Source organism: Syzygium oleosum, unplaced genomic scaffold (assembly GCF_021117445.2).
Source record: "Syzygium oleosum isolate NSW1041296 unplaced genomic scaffold, Sole_v2.1 Sole_v2.05, whole genome shotgun sequence".
NCBI lineage: Eukaryota > Viridiplantae > Streptophyta > Magnoliopsida > Myrtales > Myrtaceae > Syzygium > Syzygium oleosum.
This window is the reverse complement of record NW_026607489.1, coordinates 4855967-4874462: the sequence shown is the minus strand read 5'-3', so window position 1 is coordinate 4874462 and position 18496 is coordinate 4855967. Positions and strand designations below refer to the sequence as shown.

The window sequence follows — 18496 nt, the reverse complement described above, 5'->3', positions numbered from 1 at the left end:
TGATGCCCTTGCCGGCCCTGGGCTGTGGCCGGCCACCGGCCGTCGGTCGCCGGCGACCGGCCCTGGCCAAAGAAGAAAATGGATAGATAAAAAAAAAATTAAACAATTCAAAATATTATTAAAATATTATTTGGAAACAGAAATTTTGTGTAGTTACCAAACGCATTTCTGTTCGTTTCTACTCTAGGAATAAAAATTTTGGACAGTTTATCAAACGCCTTCAAATACTCAGAAATTATTTCCGGGCACAGAATAAAAAAAAATCATTTCTGTTCAGAAATAGTTTCCGGGCACATAATGGTATTCATGTGCACCCTAAATGTTCAGACCGGGTGTATGCGGGTCGCATAGCGCCCGACCCGGCCCGATGATGTCGTCCGGACGACGTGGCGCAGGAGTGCCCAAGCGGGAACGGGACTTCCGTGCTTCCCTGTCGGCTTCTGCCTCCTCCTCTCTCTCTCTTCTGTATCAGATGGCTATGGCTCCGTTAAACCCTAGCACCTGAAACCACCGATCCCTCGAGCCCACCTCCGAGCTCCTCCCTCGTTCGCCCGCACGCTCCTCCGGCCACCGCCGTTCGACGCTCCGCCTTCTCCGCCCGCTCCGTCGGTAAGTCTGGCTGCTCTCGGTTTACCCTTTTTTCTTGTTCCTTTTTTTCCCGACGCCTATTGCTTCTGGTACGGTGGAAGGTGTCCGCTCAATTAGGACGGCTCGTTCGTCTCTCCGTTCCGGGCCTTTTCCGGGACTTCCCCCGGGCAGTCCGTTTCAGCTCGCTTTGAGCTGGTGTGTGTTCGGGACATCCTTAGCTAAGTTAGAGCGGGCAACCGCATGCCTTTTGCGTAGGATGGGCTCTGTGGAGAGCGCCCGTTTGCAAAATACACTAGATGGTTTTGATTACGTGATACCGGTGCTGCTTTTAAATTACTGTGGAGGGGAAAATTTGTGACCGTGTGGGTACTTAATCAGAAAAGTAGTCTGAGGGCTTCGGGATCAAACGTAAGAAGCTTTCCTGGAGTTTGATTTGGCTCTGTCGTAGCTTGGCTGTGATAATCGCGAGAATGATTGGTGCGTCGATCCATTATTTTGGTAGGCACATCCATTTTGTTATATGGGGTGAATCGATCAGATTGGAGCTCGTACATAATGTAAGGTTCTCGCAATAATGCTGGTCTGGGCTTCTTGACATTAAGGCAATGCCCAGTTGAAAATGGACAATAACCTCTCACGCAAGGGTTTGGGGGGGGGGTTAAGGGGAAAAGGAACCTTCTTTACAATAAGGAAAAAGTCATCGATGCGCACCAATGCGTGCATAGCAGCAGGTTTCTTAAGCCTATGTCCTCTAGGATGTCTGGAATGCGAAGTTGTTAAAAAATGTGAAGCTCTTCGCCATCAAAAGCATGCTCTCACTCTGCTAGGCCCAAGAAGTATGGAGATGGAAGAGGTTGTTACATGTATGCTTATATCTATTTGCAAATTTGTCACTGGGTAATCACAAAGATAACCCCGCCCCATCAGGTTTTAATTCATCTTCTATGTATGAAGTCAAGTTTAGCCTGAACTACCAATTCCTTAGGGCTGATTTATTAGCTCATGAATCAGTCCAGCTGTTTGCCTAGAAGAGCTTGATTAAGGATTACATCTCACTGAAGTGAACTTCCCCATAGCCACTGAATATTAGTAAAAGGAAAGACGATACTTTTTAGCTAGAGACCGGATTTGTAGACCATTTTCGCTGCTTAGCACCACTAACATCTTCTGTTTCATGGTCCTACAATACTCTTTTTGGTCATGCAGATCTTAAGTTATGGCCTTGTCTCAATGCCTTAAGAATAGTCTCAGAATGATTTAGATAATGCCCACCTGAGTCTTATGCCGGAGAGCCTTTGACTTTCATATCTAATTATCATGGAGGGATGAATTACTTATGTGTAAATTTTCTGGCATAGATTATCATCAAGCACTGCCATTGCAATATGCTTCTGAAGTGTGCCACTTAGGTTTTAGGCTTGATCCAGCTAATCTTTATTACCTGATTTGACTGAATAATCCACTACTTGTTTGTTTGATATTAAAAGTGTGGTTCATGTTAAGTTATTCAGGTGATGTTTGAGCTAATACACGAGTTTCTGCAGCTCTTCAAGCATCAGAGAGGCCTGGTTTTGTGCTGGCATGGCCAATAATTCCCAATCCCCTGGTGCACAGGTAGAAACCTTTGATGATATTAGCTTATTAGTTATTTTTTTTTTCATTTTTTGTTTGTTGGATGGTTGAGTGTGCACCATGCATGAGTATGCATGCTCATGCGTATTGGTTGTGGGGTTAGTTAGCGAAGCAGCTTTCTTCATACTTGATATTTATGTCATATCTGAGTTTGAGATAAGCAAAAAATTGTCATGCTTTGTTATGGAGTGAACTAATGTTTGGAATCGTTTCCCTGTTGAATTCTTGGATAACAATGAACGATGTGTCTTATTGTAGAAATCCTCGTTTAAATACGGAGAGAGAATTTGGTCCTTTGTTTATCTTTCCTCTGCCTTCAATCTGAATTAGTACATCATCGAAGACTAGTTTAAATGACGAACTAATAGAACCAAAGTTTTTTGAGAGAACTGTCTTCTTGAGATGCTTAGATTATGCTAGCTACCAACTATCACTTAAATTGTAGAAAATCCCAATAATCTCAGTAAGCAGAGGGTCATCGGTGTTGCTTTTGACTTGGGTCCCTTTTGTGGGGATAATTATTAAGTGTGAGAAAATAAGATGGCGAATCAATCAAGTCGTCTATTAAATGCTTTCAGTTTAAATATATTGACGTGGACTTTTCTATTGTCTGCTTCAAAATTTCCTTGTTTTATTCATACTTGATGGTCCTTGCATTACAGGAACTAACGTGAGCACGTAATACAAACATTGTAGTAAAAACGGTTGATAATGACCATGGAATGCATACTTGGTTAGGAGAAGTTTCAATTTCTGATATCCAGCAAAAGTATCCATTTCCTCTTTTTCTTTGCATAGTGTCCAACTTTTGTCCATATGTGTATGCATTCCTGTTGATGTTATTGGGAGTCTCCTTTTTTGAGCTGTTCTATCTATCGACTGTTACCTTGATTCTGATTTATGGTACCTTTTGTTTGAGTCAACTAGTCGCTTTGGCCTCCTCCATCTGGAACTTTAGGTTCTCAGAGCTTTGGATCGTCAATACCCATGCAAGTAAGTTTCCTTTTCTGTGCAATTGGCAAATTATATCTGCTATAGTTTTTGCTCCCATAATTTTTCATCATAAGTACATGATAGATTCAAACATCTGCTGCAGTACCGAGCGGTTATTCCAACACAGCAAGGGCAGACATATCTTCCCCCCACTTCCCAACATTTTCGACCAGCTGGACAAGATCAACTACCTCAATTTTCTCATCCAATGCAGCAGTTACCACAAAGGTCTAGTCAGCCTAGTTATACTCCATCATCGCAGGCTTTGTCAATGCCCTATGCTCAAATAAGTAGGCCTTTGTCGTCTAACTCTGCCCAGCCAAGTGCTCCTCCATTTCATAATCCGATGCCTGGTGTTGGTGGCCCTGGAGCACCTTTTGGTTCATCTTACACTGTAAGAATCCAATTTAATCTATTCTTCCTATTAGCTTTATATAAATTACATCAGTGTGCTTATTTTCACAGTTGTCTGTTGTTTTTTAGTTTGCACCACCTTTTGGCCAGCAACAGAATAATGTTGGTGCACCATCTCATATTCAGCCGATGACTCAAATGCATGCACCTGTTGCTGGACAGCCTTGGTTGTCCTCTGGAGCTCATAATGCATTACCTGTGATGCCAGTTCAGCAGACTGGACAACAAGCTCCATTTACTTCCCCTCCAGATGCAGTGAGTGCCTCTGATGGTTTCTCTTTCCATTCCATGCAATTTTGACTTGATGTGGTGGCAGTCTTCTTTAAAGGGTTTGGCTTGTTCGGCATAATTTTCTCAGTCATTGAATAAAACTGAAAATTCTGTATGCTTCTCAAATTTCAAGATACAGAGTATGCTATCACATGCAATTGCTTACCTTACGAGGTTTTCAATTTTAAAGCACAATCTCAGTGACATTAGCTCTCTGTAGCTCATGTGCTTATCCTGCATCCTACAGCTGTGTGATCTAATTGTGGTAGTGCGCCTATCATTTCGATGCTTCCTGGCACGGTAAAACAGAATTGTCCACTCCGATCCCAAATTATCATGAATTACTGTTTAAGATTTTTTTCATGGAACTAAGTTTTCCTTATATGGAGTTGCCATTGTAGGATATTCGATATATGGATACCTTGTTCTCATCATGCGATGTAGACTTTTATTTAGTTTGCAGTTCTACATTTTTTTCATCAAGCGGGGAGATGGCAGCAAGTGGGATCATAAGATGCCTTTAGTTAAATTAGAGTTGCGCAGCAACTTTTTTCCTTAGAATGAAGTTTCCCTCCCCTCATTGGAAAGTTGATAATTTCATTTACCTTATGTTAGAACTCTCGCTTTCCGGAGGTGCAAAAGGAATGATTTACCACTTCAAGTTTTTTTTAGTTGCTTCTTGTGCCTTTTAATTCCAAGTGACTTCATCTTCAAACGTTTACTGTTTTTGCATATCAGGCAGTTAATGCTCCAAACCCCTCTCAGCAGTCATCATCTGATTGGCAAGAGCACGAAGCTTCTAATGGGAGACGGTAACTGCTTGTTTTACTGCAGTCATCCATTTTCAGGAAACAAAAGTCAAGTTTATCTGGCTCATAGGAATTTGATGGCTTTCTCTGCTTAATACAAATGTCATAATAGTATAATAGAGGGCGTGGGAAATGAGTAAAGGACTTTCTTTTAAAAGTAAAAGTTCTAAACAATTGGAAGGACCTTGTTTTCAGGATCAAGTCATAGATGTTTTGTCACTAATCCCTCTGATTTATTTTTCATTGTTAGTCTGTTTTACAACCATAGATGTCTGTAATACTTGTTTAGTCTGACGTGGGTCCGTAGTGATAGTGGAAAATTGGAAGCTGGCCTTTTGGAAATGCTGATTGAATTAGGTGAACTGTGGTCATCTATTCTAATCATGTAGAAATCAATCAGGATAACAGTATTAAAAAAGAGGAAATTTTCTTTTCATTTGTTTTGAGGAAATAATGGAAAGCCATGCTCTATCATGGTAATGAATAAAGTGAACTATTGCCATTGGTTATGTTCTGACTGTGCAGGAAATTTTTTTTTTATCATATCAGCCAATTTAAGCTGAAAATTGTTTTCTTTCAAATTCTTTTGGGGAAACGATGGAAAACCACAGGCTATTGTGCATCAACTTGTTTGCTTGGCTGGAAGGGGATACTATTTACTGAATATGTGTAACTTGAAGTCATGAATGCAAACTGTGCTCTGTGCTTAGCCAGGTCAATTATGGTCAAGTTGTGGATCTTAGTTCAATGTAATCATCAAACTACTGTAGTGTTATGATGTCACCGTCAAAGTCCTTTATATATATGTATATTATTGTAGGGTTTAATTGAGATTAACTTTTGAAACTGCGAGAGAAGTAGAAATCTTAATAAATCTCAGCCAAGTTAGGACACTTGGTTAGTTGCAACTGCCTCTGCCTTCTTTTGCTCCCTCTCCAGTTTGAGAATTCCTGACACTTCCAATTTTTTCCTATTCTATTTACTTTTCTTCAGATATTACTACAACAAGAAGACCAAACAGTCCAGTTGGGAAAAACCTCTAGAATTGATGACACCCATTGAGGTGAGTTATGATGCTCTCAGGTGTTGTCTCGATGCAGCCATGTGATTCACGTGTCTTTCTGTGGAATATTTAACATTTTGCCCAAGTTTGGACTGAATAAAACGTTTTATTTGGATTTATCTACTGTAGAAGTTCTTTTATGATGATATATCAATGCTAAATAATTTTCTGTTGCTGTATATGCTCACTGTGAAGGTGGTATTTCACTTCTATAGAGGAAGCAGTTGGCCCCTTAAGTTTATTCATGATGTGGGATCGAGCTGTATGGACAAGTGGCTGATGGATAAAACAACTTAGAGTTTGCAATATATGTTTCTTTTCCACACTTCTTGTTTAGTTTTAGAGTGGGTACCATATTGTCTCTTGAACGTAACAATGTAGTATGGTTATCTGTAGTTATAAGCTAAGACTATTTAGAATGTAGAATAACCTGAAGCTTGGTCGGATTTTTGTACCTGACAATAGTCGTCAATGTATCATTGTTAATGGCTTAAAGTGTCTGAATAGATAGATTGTCCTTCTTGTACTTAGCTTGTAATTCAAAGTGTAATGATATTCATATATTGGCGTTTCTACCAAGGAATGAAAACCTTAGGGAGGTCATCTTTTTTAATTGGTCAGGGTCAGAAGAAAGGTACCTGGTATTATATCTTGTGGAATGTGGATACCATTGACGTCTGGCTTAGTCAGGCTACCATATTGAAGCTTTCTTGCTGTTGGTGTAAGATATGCTAAATCCTTTCCATTCTCGTAACACATTCCCATCACTCATGCAAAATTGCCAACGAATGTTTGCTAGTTTTAACCTAACGCGGAATACGCACATGCATAGCAACTTATGTTTTTAATCGCAGTAAACAGAGTTTTTGAGCTGTGTATTCCTGAAAACCATCACTAGCTAGACTGCTTATGCTTTTATTGCCGTGTCATGGTATTCCCAGACTATTATGGACCTGATAATTGCATGCACGATTTTCTTGATTTGACAAATTATGCATCTCGATTTCTTACTTTTATCGACTGTAGTTCTGTATTATTTTTCTACCTCAGTATGTCATTTTGATTTTCTCACCTTATGAAGAGCTAATGCAATGTATCTTATTACCTTGATCATTTGCTTTAGCTGCTAACATATCCTTTTAATGCTATGAAGGTAAATATATTTAGTTTTGAGTAATTTCGCTTGCCTTATCTGTTGCTATTCAGTTTTTATCTCTTTATATATGTTCTTCTTCGTTATTTTCGTTTCCCTCTTGTTTTTAATTAGCGACTACATTTTATGACAGAGAGCTGACGCATCTACTGTGTGGAAGGAGTTTACAAATTCAGATGGAAGAAAGTGCGTGGGGACTTACTTTTTTCCCTAATTAATGCGGTTCTTTTATAGTTGCCAGCACTCTTTTTGCACCATCCTTATATATTTGGGAGTTGGCTTATTGCAGATATTATTACAATAAGGATACGAAGCAATCTGTATGGTCAATTCCCGAGGAAATGAAGGTTTGTTACTTGTTGCTCGATAGGTATCCTCTAGCTTTCTGCTCAATTTTCTAAACTATCGCTGCCTGACCTCAGTTAGCTCGGGAACTGGCTCTAAAAGCTAATGTTGAAGGACTTGCGGAGTCAGGAACAACAGCTCAAGGCCCTGCTGCCAGTGATAGTGGATCAACTGAAGCACCTGCTACAGCAAATGTTGTTAGCCCGGTTCCAGTCACTTCTGCTCTTCCTTTGCCTAATGCAACCCAGCCGGCAATATCAGGTCCATCAACTACTGTTGGTGTGCCTTCCCCCTCTGCAACGGTGAATGATGTTGGATTTCAAGCTGCGGCAGTATCTGCTTCCCCTGCTACCGTTCCAGGAAGTTCCAGCGTGTCTCCGACTTTTGGCACTGCTAACTCATCAGGGTACACCTGTCATTGTTGCTTTTTATTTCCTTATTTTACTCTTTCAATATTATGCAACATCCATTCATGCCACCTTGTTTCTCTCCAAAAGAGCTATAGCATGCAGACTACTGTTAATAATCTGCATTATGCAATGCGATATATGGTGGCTTATTAAGAAAGTGAAATGTTATTACGGTAATAAAACTGCTGCAAAGTCTAGAATATGCACATTTAGTCATACAACCTTGAAGAGCATTTCCTCCTCAGGCACAGCTGATAGGGTTTTGGGTAAAATTCTTGTTTTACTTTGCTAGTATCAAGATAGGATCAGTGTCTCCTAGCAAATATCTTCTGATAAAGTTGCAGAAATAAACCATAGAGATTTTGAAGCTCATGATGATGAGCCTTACACAAGTTGCACTTCCTAGTAGAAGCTAGTGGTGTGAAAACATGACTTGATCTGAATCTAATTTGAGAAAAGTGTCAACTTCAAACAATTGACATGAATCTGGAATAATGAAATCTCAGTAAATATATAAGCTCGACGTTTGAGACCCATCCAATTTAAATGATCTGTACCAAAATTCTTGGATCGGACCAGAATCAACCCTCCTGCTATGCTAACATCTCTAATGTAAATCCACAGCGAAATATTTGGTCAAATGGTCCTGTTATAATGTTAAATGCAAAGACCCTAGGAATAGCATCTTCACAGGATTGCTGCTATGCCACTTGTGCCTGAGCAGAATAGTTCCCGTTGCTATCCTGATGCTGACCAGTAAAAGAATGGAGTCTAATTACACCCCATCATTATCTATATGCCCAGCCATAGTTGCTATCAGATTTCTCTAGGCAAATCCTTTAAAAGTGCTGGAGCTTTTTTTGTTGTATGTGGTAATAGTTTGACTGCTGAATCATTTATCATCAACTTGCAGGGCTAGCTTTCAAACTGTGGTATCTCAAGATGGGGCATTGTCCGTAGATGGTGCCTCTTTGCAGGATATTGAGGTATGATTCAACTTTTGTCTGATAATGATCCTATCTAGATGACAATCATCATTTTTCAGCAGGTCTCATGGAAATTCCTTTTCTCCTAGGAAAGATAAACAGAAGTACATTTAGAAGGTACCAAGGGGGTACGGCTCCTTTAGGGAAGACACTGCATACAAAAGTTATGAAGAAAAGATAGTCTGTCATTTCCAACAAAATAAAAGTGTCAAATTGAACTTTCCTGTTGTACCAAAGTGAATGGTGTGTAGCCGATGTCTCTAAAAGAATCCTAGGAGGATTCTCATCCTTGAAATGCACTCTTCTTTCTTTCTTTTCCAAATGAGCATATACATTGTATTGTCGTTCTTGAATCACCCAATTTACCCCTAAAATTGCAAAAACCATAGTTTAGATCTGTCTGGTCCGATTATATTGTAACCAAGGTTAAAATCGCTTTTTAGAATAAATTGTTGTGGGGTGTATAAGATTGATTTGTATGGTCGGATTAAAAATCTCCCAATTTTACAAACTACCAAGAGAAAGCTTTAAGAATGTCAATCTATACATAATGAGTAACTATAATACATATAGATACTAGATTTTGCCAAAAAAACGAGTAACATTAATACACATATCAAACAAACCAACTATTTTTTCTGTAGTCCATGCTTTCTATAAAAAAAAGCACACTATAAAGATAAACCAATTAAACTTACAATCTAAAACGTAAATGTAACCGAGATTTATATCAAGTTTAGCCTATGGTTGGAACATCTTTCATTATTTCCACCAACCGCATCGGGTCTATCACTGAGGATGGTGCAAGTCTTTTGAAAATATTTGGAATATTTTGTCAAATATTCGGTCGAATCTAAAAAGTTGCTATTTTCACAAGGGTTGCACCTTCTTTGCCCATCGAGTCTATCAATCCACAATGAAGTTCCTTGCTTTTAAATGTCATCCAAATTTAGAATATGTCCCAAGCAGCTTCCCTAGAGAAAAAAGAAGCCTGTGCTTCCGAACATACTTCCAAGGTAAAAGTGTGTTCTCTTGCTGCTTAGGAGTGATGAGATCATGGTACTAGATTTCACAGAAAAGGTTTCACATCCACGACAATCTGTCCGTAAAAGGTCATCCTTTCCCACATCTGACATCATCTGGTGCAATAACTCAAAAAAAATCAAGATTGCTTCTAGCCTCCAGTCAATCTCCCACACGATTTATTCATTTCTGACCTAGCCTTCCAACAACCAGCCAACTTAGCTGTCTTATTCCTTGCTAAAACAAGCAAGTTGGAGAACTGTATTGTGGATCGATAGATGGTGCAAGTCCTGTGGAAATAGTCTGACTTTTCTTTTCTTTTAGGACTGATGTACTTGCCGAGTTTGTTCTCAGGAAATTCATCATTCACAATGTCATGTTATGCAAGTTCTTAGCGAGAGATTTGACATCATAGTGCATTTGGATGTGCTGGAATAGTATGCACTTGTGTGTCATCTGACATTAGTGTACTAATTGGCAGGAGGCAAAAAGAGGAATGGCAGTGGCTGGGAAGGTTAACGAGACTCCTTTAGAGGACAAAGCCCCAGAAGATGAACCCGTAGTATATCCTAGTAAGCAGGTGGGAACCTAGAGACTATTGTCTTGGGCAGTTGATGTTCCGAATTGTTTTTATGATTATTGTTTGCTCCACTTCCTGCTCACTTGTCTTCTTTCGTATTCTATCTAGGAGGCTAAGAATGCATTTAAAGCGCTTCTGGAGTCCGTGAATGTTCAGTCCGACTGGACTTGGGAGCAGGTGTTACTTTAGGACTTCTTTGTCTATATTTACACATATATTGAATTTCTCAATGTTCATAGTTGATAGTAATATCCCAGACAATGAGAGAGATAATCAATGACCGAAGATACAGTGCTCTCAAGACACTTGGTGAGCGAAAACAAACATTCAATGAGGTATAGTTCCTAAATTTTTGGGTTTGTGTATCCAGTGGTTCATTCGTCCCCTTTTGAGAGTGAAGATCATCTCTCTCTCTCTCTCTCTCTCTCGCAGCTGTAATTGCTTAATGCCTTTACGGTGGTAATGTAAGATCATTTGCCTTATTTTGTAGTACTTGGGTCAAAGAAGAAAAGTGGAAGCGGAGGAGAGGCGCGTGAGGCAGAAGAAAGCAAAGGAAGAATTCACAAAGATGCTAGAAGTATGATAATTGTGGCTTAAATAGCAGTTCAACATCCTGCCATGGGTCATAACACACTCTATGCACGACAAATCCACTTTGAAGTTGATTATTTCATTTCCCCTTTCCTCACATTTTAGTCTTTCTGGGTTAATTGGTTTGCAGGAGTGTACAGAACTCACATCTTCTGTAAAATGGAGGTGATTCTCTTTCCTGTTGAGAATGCTAGATTGTCTAGTTCATCTATATGTTCTTATTTTATGGTTCCAGATTATCTGAGATGCTATAACTGTCTTAGTCTCTGATGGAATTCTTGTCACGTTCAGCAAAGCAGTGACTATGTTTGAAAATGATGAACGATTCAAGGCTGTTGAACGGAATAGAGACCGGGAGGATCTTTTTGAAAACTATATGGTGGAACTTGGAAGGAAGGTACAAATTTAAAGAGATTTGATGGTGGAATATGTAAACCCATATAGTACTTTATTTGCATGTAAATTTCCCGTCAGGATGTAGTCTGTCTTCTCTCCCTTTCTGTCTCAGACTGCCATCCTCGTCGCCAGCCTCTCATTTAGATGTCAACTTGGGTATTTTCAGCCTGTTTTGATGTTGTAATGACCCAAGTTACCAATTTCAGGAAAGGGAAAAGGCTGTTGAGGAGCACAAGCACCATGTCGCAGAATACCGAAAATATCTAGAATCCTGTGACTTCATTAAAGTACATACAAGTGACTGCCCACAAGTAGTTTTGGGTTATTAAAGTTTTTCATGTCATCCTGATTGTTGGAAGTCTCCTCTTTCTTGCAGGTGAACAGCCAGTGGCGAAAAATTGTCGATCGTTTAGAGGATGATGAAAGATGCTCACGTCTTGAAAAAATTGACAGATTGCTCATATATCAGGTATAACAAGTGGCAAACTCGTTGCCTGGAGTTTTAAGTTGGGATGCTGATGTTCGTTATGACAGGATTATGTCCGTGACTTGGAGAAGGAAGAAGAGGAACAAAAGAAGATACACAAGGTACCTATTGTTTAATTGCTTTTTGTAGCTTCTGATATCTTTATATTGTTGCATATCTCTAATTGTATTATGCATGTTATAGTTTTATCTAGTCTTCTTTTAATCAATGAAGGAACAATTGAGGCGGTCCGAGCGGAAAAACCGCGATGCATTTCGTAAACTGATGGAAGAACATATTGCTGCGGGCACACTCAATGCTAAGGCTCTCTGGCATGATTATTGTTTGAAGGTAAAAGCTTATATCCAAATTTGGGACAACCTTCACTTTTTTTCTCCCACCCATTGGGGCTGCCTTTAATTTAAACAGAATAAAATATGAGAGCTTAGTGCACATTGTAGGCCTCTTCTGTTCTTCAGCAATTCTTCTTTGGATTGCAGATTAAAGACACGTCTGAGTATCAGGCAGTTGCATCAAATACCTCCGGTTCGACTCCTAAAGATTTGTTTGAGGATGTCATGGAGGAACTAGAGAAACAGGTATCTCACTTGTGCACACCCTTTTAACTACGTTTTATTTTATTGGAGGGATGTGGATAAAGAAAAAGGATATTTGCATCCCATGGCTGGTTTTTTTCTGAACATTAGAAGTTAATGAAGTGAATAATCTGGTTAACGTGGACCATGTAAAGAGTCGTTGACGGTAAACAGGAAAAGGAGGTGGGTTAGGACAAGAACCAACAGTTTATCGATTGCAGGAGCCTGTAAGACCTGAATCTTGACAGTGAATTCCAGTAAGGAGATGCAGTATTGTACTTTTCCATCCCTTGCATGGTTTATGAACAGTAATGTAGAAAACTTTGTAAGCCGACACTTTTCCGTAGTTCTCCAACTCTCAAGAAAGGCCGTAATTCAGAAAGACCCTTAACTTCGAGCTTCTTTTCTTTTAACTTTTTAACACTAAAATTCTTCTCACTTTTAATGGCGAGTAAGCTCTCATTAAATGCTCACGTGGATGCTGACATTGCCTAGAGTTGTACCTAGATGAAGTTAGCAGAACTCATATATATGTATGTATGTATGTATGTATGTATGTATGTATGTATGTAGAGAGAGAGAGAGAGAGAGAGAGAGAGAGAGAGAGAGAGAGAGAGAGAGAGAGAGAGAGAGAGAGAGAGAGAGAGAGAGAGAGAGAGATCCTCTGCGGTTTACATGCCGGAATTTGTTTGCACAACCCATTGTAAGCTTAATCGAGGGTTTGTGTGGCCCTTTGCTCTCTTTGTTGAGGGACACTTAGCCTCCTGCTCTTTTCTGCGAGGGTAATTGGTTCCAAATTTTGGTCACGTGATCTGGGCTCTTGTCGGTGAGGGTTTACTCTTCCTTGCGGGACCTATACGTAGGTCATACTACATTGTGTGACTCCAGCTAGTTTTAGTGGTGCCGCTGTTTTGGATTATCCAAGATGGTCGCACAGCCCATGTCAGACATTGTGGCGATAAGTCATGATTTTGTATGTCAATTGGTATCATCTGCGTGATTTGATTCTGTGTCAACACTTTACGAGTTTTAAAAGCATCTGTGCTGGCACATTTATCAAATTGGTGGACTAAAGTTTAGATTACCTTTCAGTCTTTGATCTCTTTCTGTAATTAAGCCGAAATAAAACCTGATCATGATGGGTGATATTGAGGTAAACTTGTGAGTGACGTCCTCTTGCAACACGAATGTAAACTAAGAAAAAGTCCGTATGAATTAACAGATCTGAAGTTGATCACTGTAAAACACACACTGGCCAATGTGGTGAAATAACAAACTTTGATCAAGTAATAGTATATCAATGGACTTCAGTTATGCTTTGCTTGGAAATGACTAAAGTATGTCCCTGAACAGTAGTTGGACATTTTTTTGATGCTTTCTTACTCTAATTTGGTATTGATTGACATGCTGTGGACTTTGGATGAGCATTGAATACCAAAAATGTGGCTGAGCGATACCAGGATTTATTAACTTATTAGAATCATAAGCAACCGGGAGTGCGTTCTGATTTTTGATATTCTTTTGAGCAGCGGTGAGACATTCTTAAATCCAGTAGATGGTCTCTTGTCAAAAAGCATTAGACAAGTGTGTTATCTAGACTCTTTGTGTTCAAGGCGCATCTCTATTATTCTTGTTATGATACTAGAAGAGTTGCATTGCCTGGAATTGTGCATGTTCTTTACAATAAGAGAGAAGCAATAAAAAAACCTAAAAGAATAAGACAAGTATTCAAACTTGTGTTACAATAAGATAGTCTTAGTGGAGGCATTTCCTTCTAAGATTGTTAGATTTTCTTGAAGACACATCTGTCACGATTGTTTTCTCAATAATCTTTACTTCATTTTTCTAATTTAATGGGATTTATATCATCCGCCTTAAAGTAGTCAAATTCCTATATCATGGTTTATGGATTATCTAATCACTTGCTTTTGGCTAATGGGCAGTACCATGATGATAAAACTCGAGCAAAAGATGCGATGAAATTGGGGAAGGTAAAGGTCGTTGCTTAAAGTATATCTTTCTACATCTTTTACTTGGTCATTAGTGATCAGTCATTCCCATTAGATCTCTATTGCATCAACATGGACTTTCGAGGATTTCAAGGCTTCTGTCTTGGAAGATATTGGTGCCCCACTTATATCAGATGTTAACTCGAAGGTACTTCGCTTCTTTCTTTGTAGTTTCAAATGATATATCTTTCTTATCTCTGGTAAAATCTACTGGAGCTTAGTGAAGTTTAAATTATTGAAGTACTTTTAAGGTAGAAACTTGCTGGGGGCGTGATTGATTTTTTTAGTGAAAGAATTAGTATGGGCTTCTTTTGGGTGGGGGAATGGAATGGGGGAAAGAGGCATTTGGCTTGTGTGTGTGTTTTTTTTTTTTTGGGTGGGTGGGGGGGGGGGGGGGGGTAAGACGTTACAACTTTGAAAGAAGACATGCAAGCTAAAAGTATCATTCTATTTCTTACATATTGTGGAAAATCTGCATGATTTGAATGCGGATGTTTATATGTTTTAAGATCTGTAGGTTTGAGGCGCTTATATGAGAATTTTTCAGATTAAGATATGGTCAAATCTGCAAATATGTGGCTCGAGGGCATCTTGTTTTAAGAATGTGCGGCTACTTTTGTATGTCATGGACTTCTATGGATTGACATATCGAGGTGCTATTAAATGTGTGCATGCAACAGTAGGTGAATGTAATCTTTTTGCTAGCAATTAGGGGAGGGCAGGTCTTGTTAAGTATGGATATGCACTTAATTAGACCCAGGTACCTCTCTAATTCCATGCATTAGTTTGAGTACTTGAAATCTTTTTGTCATGCTTGTCATGCCACCTTAAAATGAACTGCAGGCAAATACATTCATTTTGAGTTATATTGATTGGTAAATTTTGTTTTTTTTTGGTTGTAGCGTCATACATGTGAAAGGCTTCAATTTCTTTAATGATGCTGATGATGCTGGTGTTGGAGTGTTCAGATTCTGATGAGCTGGCTTTAGAATCTCTACACTTTGTCTGTTAAAATTAGAAACTAGTGACGCCTGTTTTGCCTTATTCTTTTACGCACGATTGGGGATCTGGCATATTCGTGTAGGATTTGCATTTCTGCTGTGGCATTTGTTAACTGCACATAACTAAACCGTAATTGTACTTCGTACTGAAGCTTGTGTTTGAGGAGCTTCTTGAAAGAGTGAAGGAGAAGGAAGAAAAAGAAGCAAAAAAACGTCGCCGTCTTGCTGATGACTTCACTGAATTATTGTATACGCTAAAGGTATCTGTTAGCTCCTATGGGTATGACTATTTTAGAAGTTTTTCAAATCTTTTAGAGAAATGATTTTCTATCACTTGCAGGAAATAACCGCAACTTCTGATTGGGACGAGTGCAAACCTCTGTTTGAAGATAGTCATGAATTTAAGTACGGTTCCAATTTTCTTGAAAATTTCATTTCATTTCTTTAACCATTGTCAAAGTGCTCACAATAACTCCTTTTCTTTATTGATGTACTCTGTCAGATTGATGGGGGATGAGAGCTTTAGTAGAGAGATTTTTGAGGAATACAAAGCGTATTTGCAGGAGAAGGCAAAAGAGAAGGGACGCAAGCGTGAGGAGGAAAAGGTGATTGAAATTTGTCAACAGCTCCTTGTTCATATATTTTGCTCTTTAGAGTACGTTGTTATAGCCCAACGAAACTCATGTAGTAATTATACAATTTCGCTTAATTAAGTATAATGTTTTGGTGTGGCTGGCTCTAGATAGTTATCACTTTGTACTTGTTCTTTTGTCAAAACCTGGTGAATTTCTAATGTGTTGCTGTTGTTGTAGTTTGCCTCCTTTCTTAGACTTAAAAAAGGTGAAATAAGACAATAAGGAAATATAAGGGGAATTAAGCCTTGACACAATTAGTGGATACTGAGTCGACCGCAATAACATGAAAGGATACATAGAGCTGATCCCACCTAGTGGGATAAGGCTTAATTTGTTGGTGTTAGAGGCTTGGCTTGATTACTGTTTTGCAATGTATTGATATGTGTGCCCTTTTTCAAGATTTGGGTACAGTTCTTAGCTGAACAGGTATATACTTTAGTGCAGAAGGTATCCGGCAATGCAAATCTGTTTTTCTGTGCAAAATTATCCATTATGAGATATTTTAGAGAGAGACAGTGCATGTTATCCTTTGGAGTTATCCTTAGACCAGAGATCAAGTCGGGGCTTTGTCTCCTAAATGGTCTGGGCGTTGCACCACACACACACACACACACACACACAGAGATTATCCTTATCCCAGAGATCAGGAGGGCTTTGTCTCCTGAATGGTCTCGGTGTTCACACCACCAGGCTAGCTTAGTTTTCTGGATTATCTGTTGTCAATAATTTAATTTTTATTGATCATCAAATAGCTGTTCAACTAGACCTCTTTGAACTATCGGACACGGGCTGAACTGCTCATCAGTCACTTGACCAGTTGCTCACCAGCCCGGTTTTGTAAATGCTGCTTGTGTGTCTCTACTAGTTAAGGAATATCTTAACGAGGCAATCGTATTTGCTTCCTGCTGTTTTCATTAATTCCTTGGGTATAGATATGTTCGACGTCGTGTGAACTAGCTCTGAATATGTTCCTCAATCTCCAATCTTCCATTGAGACATTGCAGGCTAGAAAAGAAAAGGAGAGAGAGGACAAAGAGAAACGCAAGGACAAGGAGAGAAAAGAGAAGGAGAAAGATCGTGAAAGAGAAAAGGGGAAGGAGAAATCCAAGAAGGATGAAACTGACAGTGAAACTGCAGATGTGGATGATACACATGATTACAAGGATGACAAGAAGAAAGAAAAGGAAAAGGATAGGAAGCATCGTAAGCGCCATCAGACTGCCAGTGACGACGTCAACTCTGACCGGGATGAAAAAGATTCCAAAAGATCTAAAAAACATGGTAGTGATCGCAAAAAATCGAGGAAGGTAATCAAGTATTCATGCAAATGCTACTCAATTCTTCTAAGCAAGATGTAGTTATCAGAAAGATAAACTGCTGTTATGTACTTGCAGCATGCACACTCACCTGAATCAGAAACTGAGAGCCGGCATAGGAGACATAAGAGAGACCACCGAGATAGTACCCGCCGGAGTGGTTATGAGGAGCTAGAAGATGGCGAAGTTGGTGAAGACGGGGAAATCCAGTAGTCCACAGTCATGTCTTCTGTCTGGACATTTACATGCAAGATTAGCATTAATTAGCTCAGTAAAATTGTTACCCGTTCAATTCTTTGATGTTCAACAGTCTGGGATGTTGCCATTGTGAAACGGGGATAATGGCTAGCAATGTCCGACTGGCTGCTGAAAAATTGAAGGTTGATGAGCATAGATCAATAAGACTGTTGGTGATAATTTCTCTGTCCGTGCAGGTTTCATGGTCACTTTTGAGAGTACAGGTTCCCTGTGAACCGCTTCTAAACTGATTTAATTGGTGAAGGCCAACATCATCATGTTGGATAATGTCGCCTTTTAAATATCACCGAGGGTTATTCTGCATTTGAGGATTTGTAAAGCCAAACATCTTGGCTTGCCTGACGTATGTTTGCAGTTATGGAGAACCCTTGTCATTTTGAATGATACGGCTGCTGGCGAAGCTTGAATTATTCATGTAGTTTTTACTGAAAATTAAACAATCGAAGTTTGTGGAGTGTTCTGGCTTAGCGGCCTGCAATTGCGAGTAGTCACATTTACGAGACAAATCAATTGAGCTTAATGATAGTGGTTACACAAAGTTTTGCGGTGCCTGGTATAATGAACAGATGAAGTATTAACCGTCTTAGCGCCTCCAAAAGACCATGTCTATTCAAGGTCTCATAGAGTGTTGGTAATAGTCATATGCCGAGGTGTGATAGCTGCATGGATGAAGGAAATGCCGTCCGTAGCTGTAATACATTGGGTCGTTCACAGTTGTTTAGGGGTCGTTATCAAATGAATAATCACTCAAATCATTCATCGAGACCGCGTAAACTCGCTGGGCCGCATGCGGGGAAGTGCATTGAGGCTCATCTTCCACATCCAACCATATTTTTTTGACGATGGGTCGTAAGGTAGGAAACCTGTTCTTTCATATATCTAGGATCTGTGGTAGAAAGAAAACGGCGATTTCCCTTGGGATTCAGAGCAGCTCATTAAATTCTCAGAATGGAAGAGAGGTG

General features: G+C 39.5%; 1 protein-coding gene across 1 annotated transcript; it reads left to right on the top strand.

Annotated features, from left to right (window-relative positions):
* The first annotated feature begins 423 nt into the window (after positions 1 to 423).
* LOC115676403 (pre-mRNA-processing protein 40A) lies at positions 424 to 17703 on the top strand. The gene is made up of 29 exons (XM_030599305.2): positions 424 to 609; positions 2133 to 2202; positions 3148 to 3213; positions 3317 to 3607; positions 3697 to 3882; positions 4636 to 4709; positions 5700 to 5769; positions 7056 to 7108; positions 7212 to 7269; positions 7345 to 7673; positions 8591 to 8663; positions 10168 to 10266; positions 10375 to 10443; positions 10524 to 10601; positions 10757 to 10843; positions 10988 to 11022; positions 11149 to 11254; positions 11460 to 11540; positions 11630 to 11722; positions 11788 to 11841; positions 11954 to 12070; positions 12220 to 12318; positions 14259 to 14306; positions 14380 to 14472; positions 15478 to 15585; positions 15666 to 15730; positions 15828 to 15930; positions 16965 to 17267; positions 17355 to 17703. The coding sequence occupies exons 2-29, from the start codon at positions 2170 to 2172 to the stop codon at positions 17487 to 17489; spliced, it is 3006 nt and encodes a 1001-aa protein (XP_030455165.1). The 5' UTR covers positions 424 to 609; positions 2133 to 2169; the 3' UTR covers positions 17490 to 17703.
* Positions 17704 to 18496: the final 793 nt, after the last annotated feature.

Bases quoted from the DNA above. Each gene is read 5' to 3' on its own strand.
- LOC115676403 (XM_030599305.2), top strand. From the start codon at position 2,170: ATGGCCAATAATTCCCAATCCCCTGGTGCACAG. The intron at 10,844-10,987 runs GTATGATAATTG...ATTGGTTTGCAG, and splicing joins AATTCACAAAGATGCTAGAA to GAGTGTACAGAACTCACATC. The intron at 12,071-12,219 runs GTAAAAGCTTAT...TTTGGATTGCAG, and splicing joins GGCATGATTATTGTTTGAAG to ATTAAAGACACGTCTGAGTA.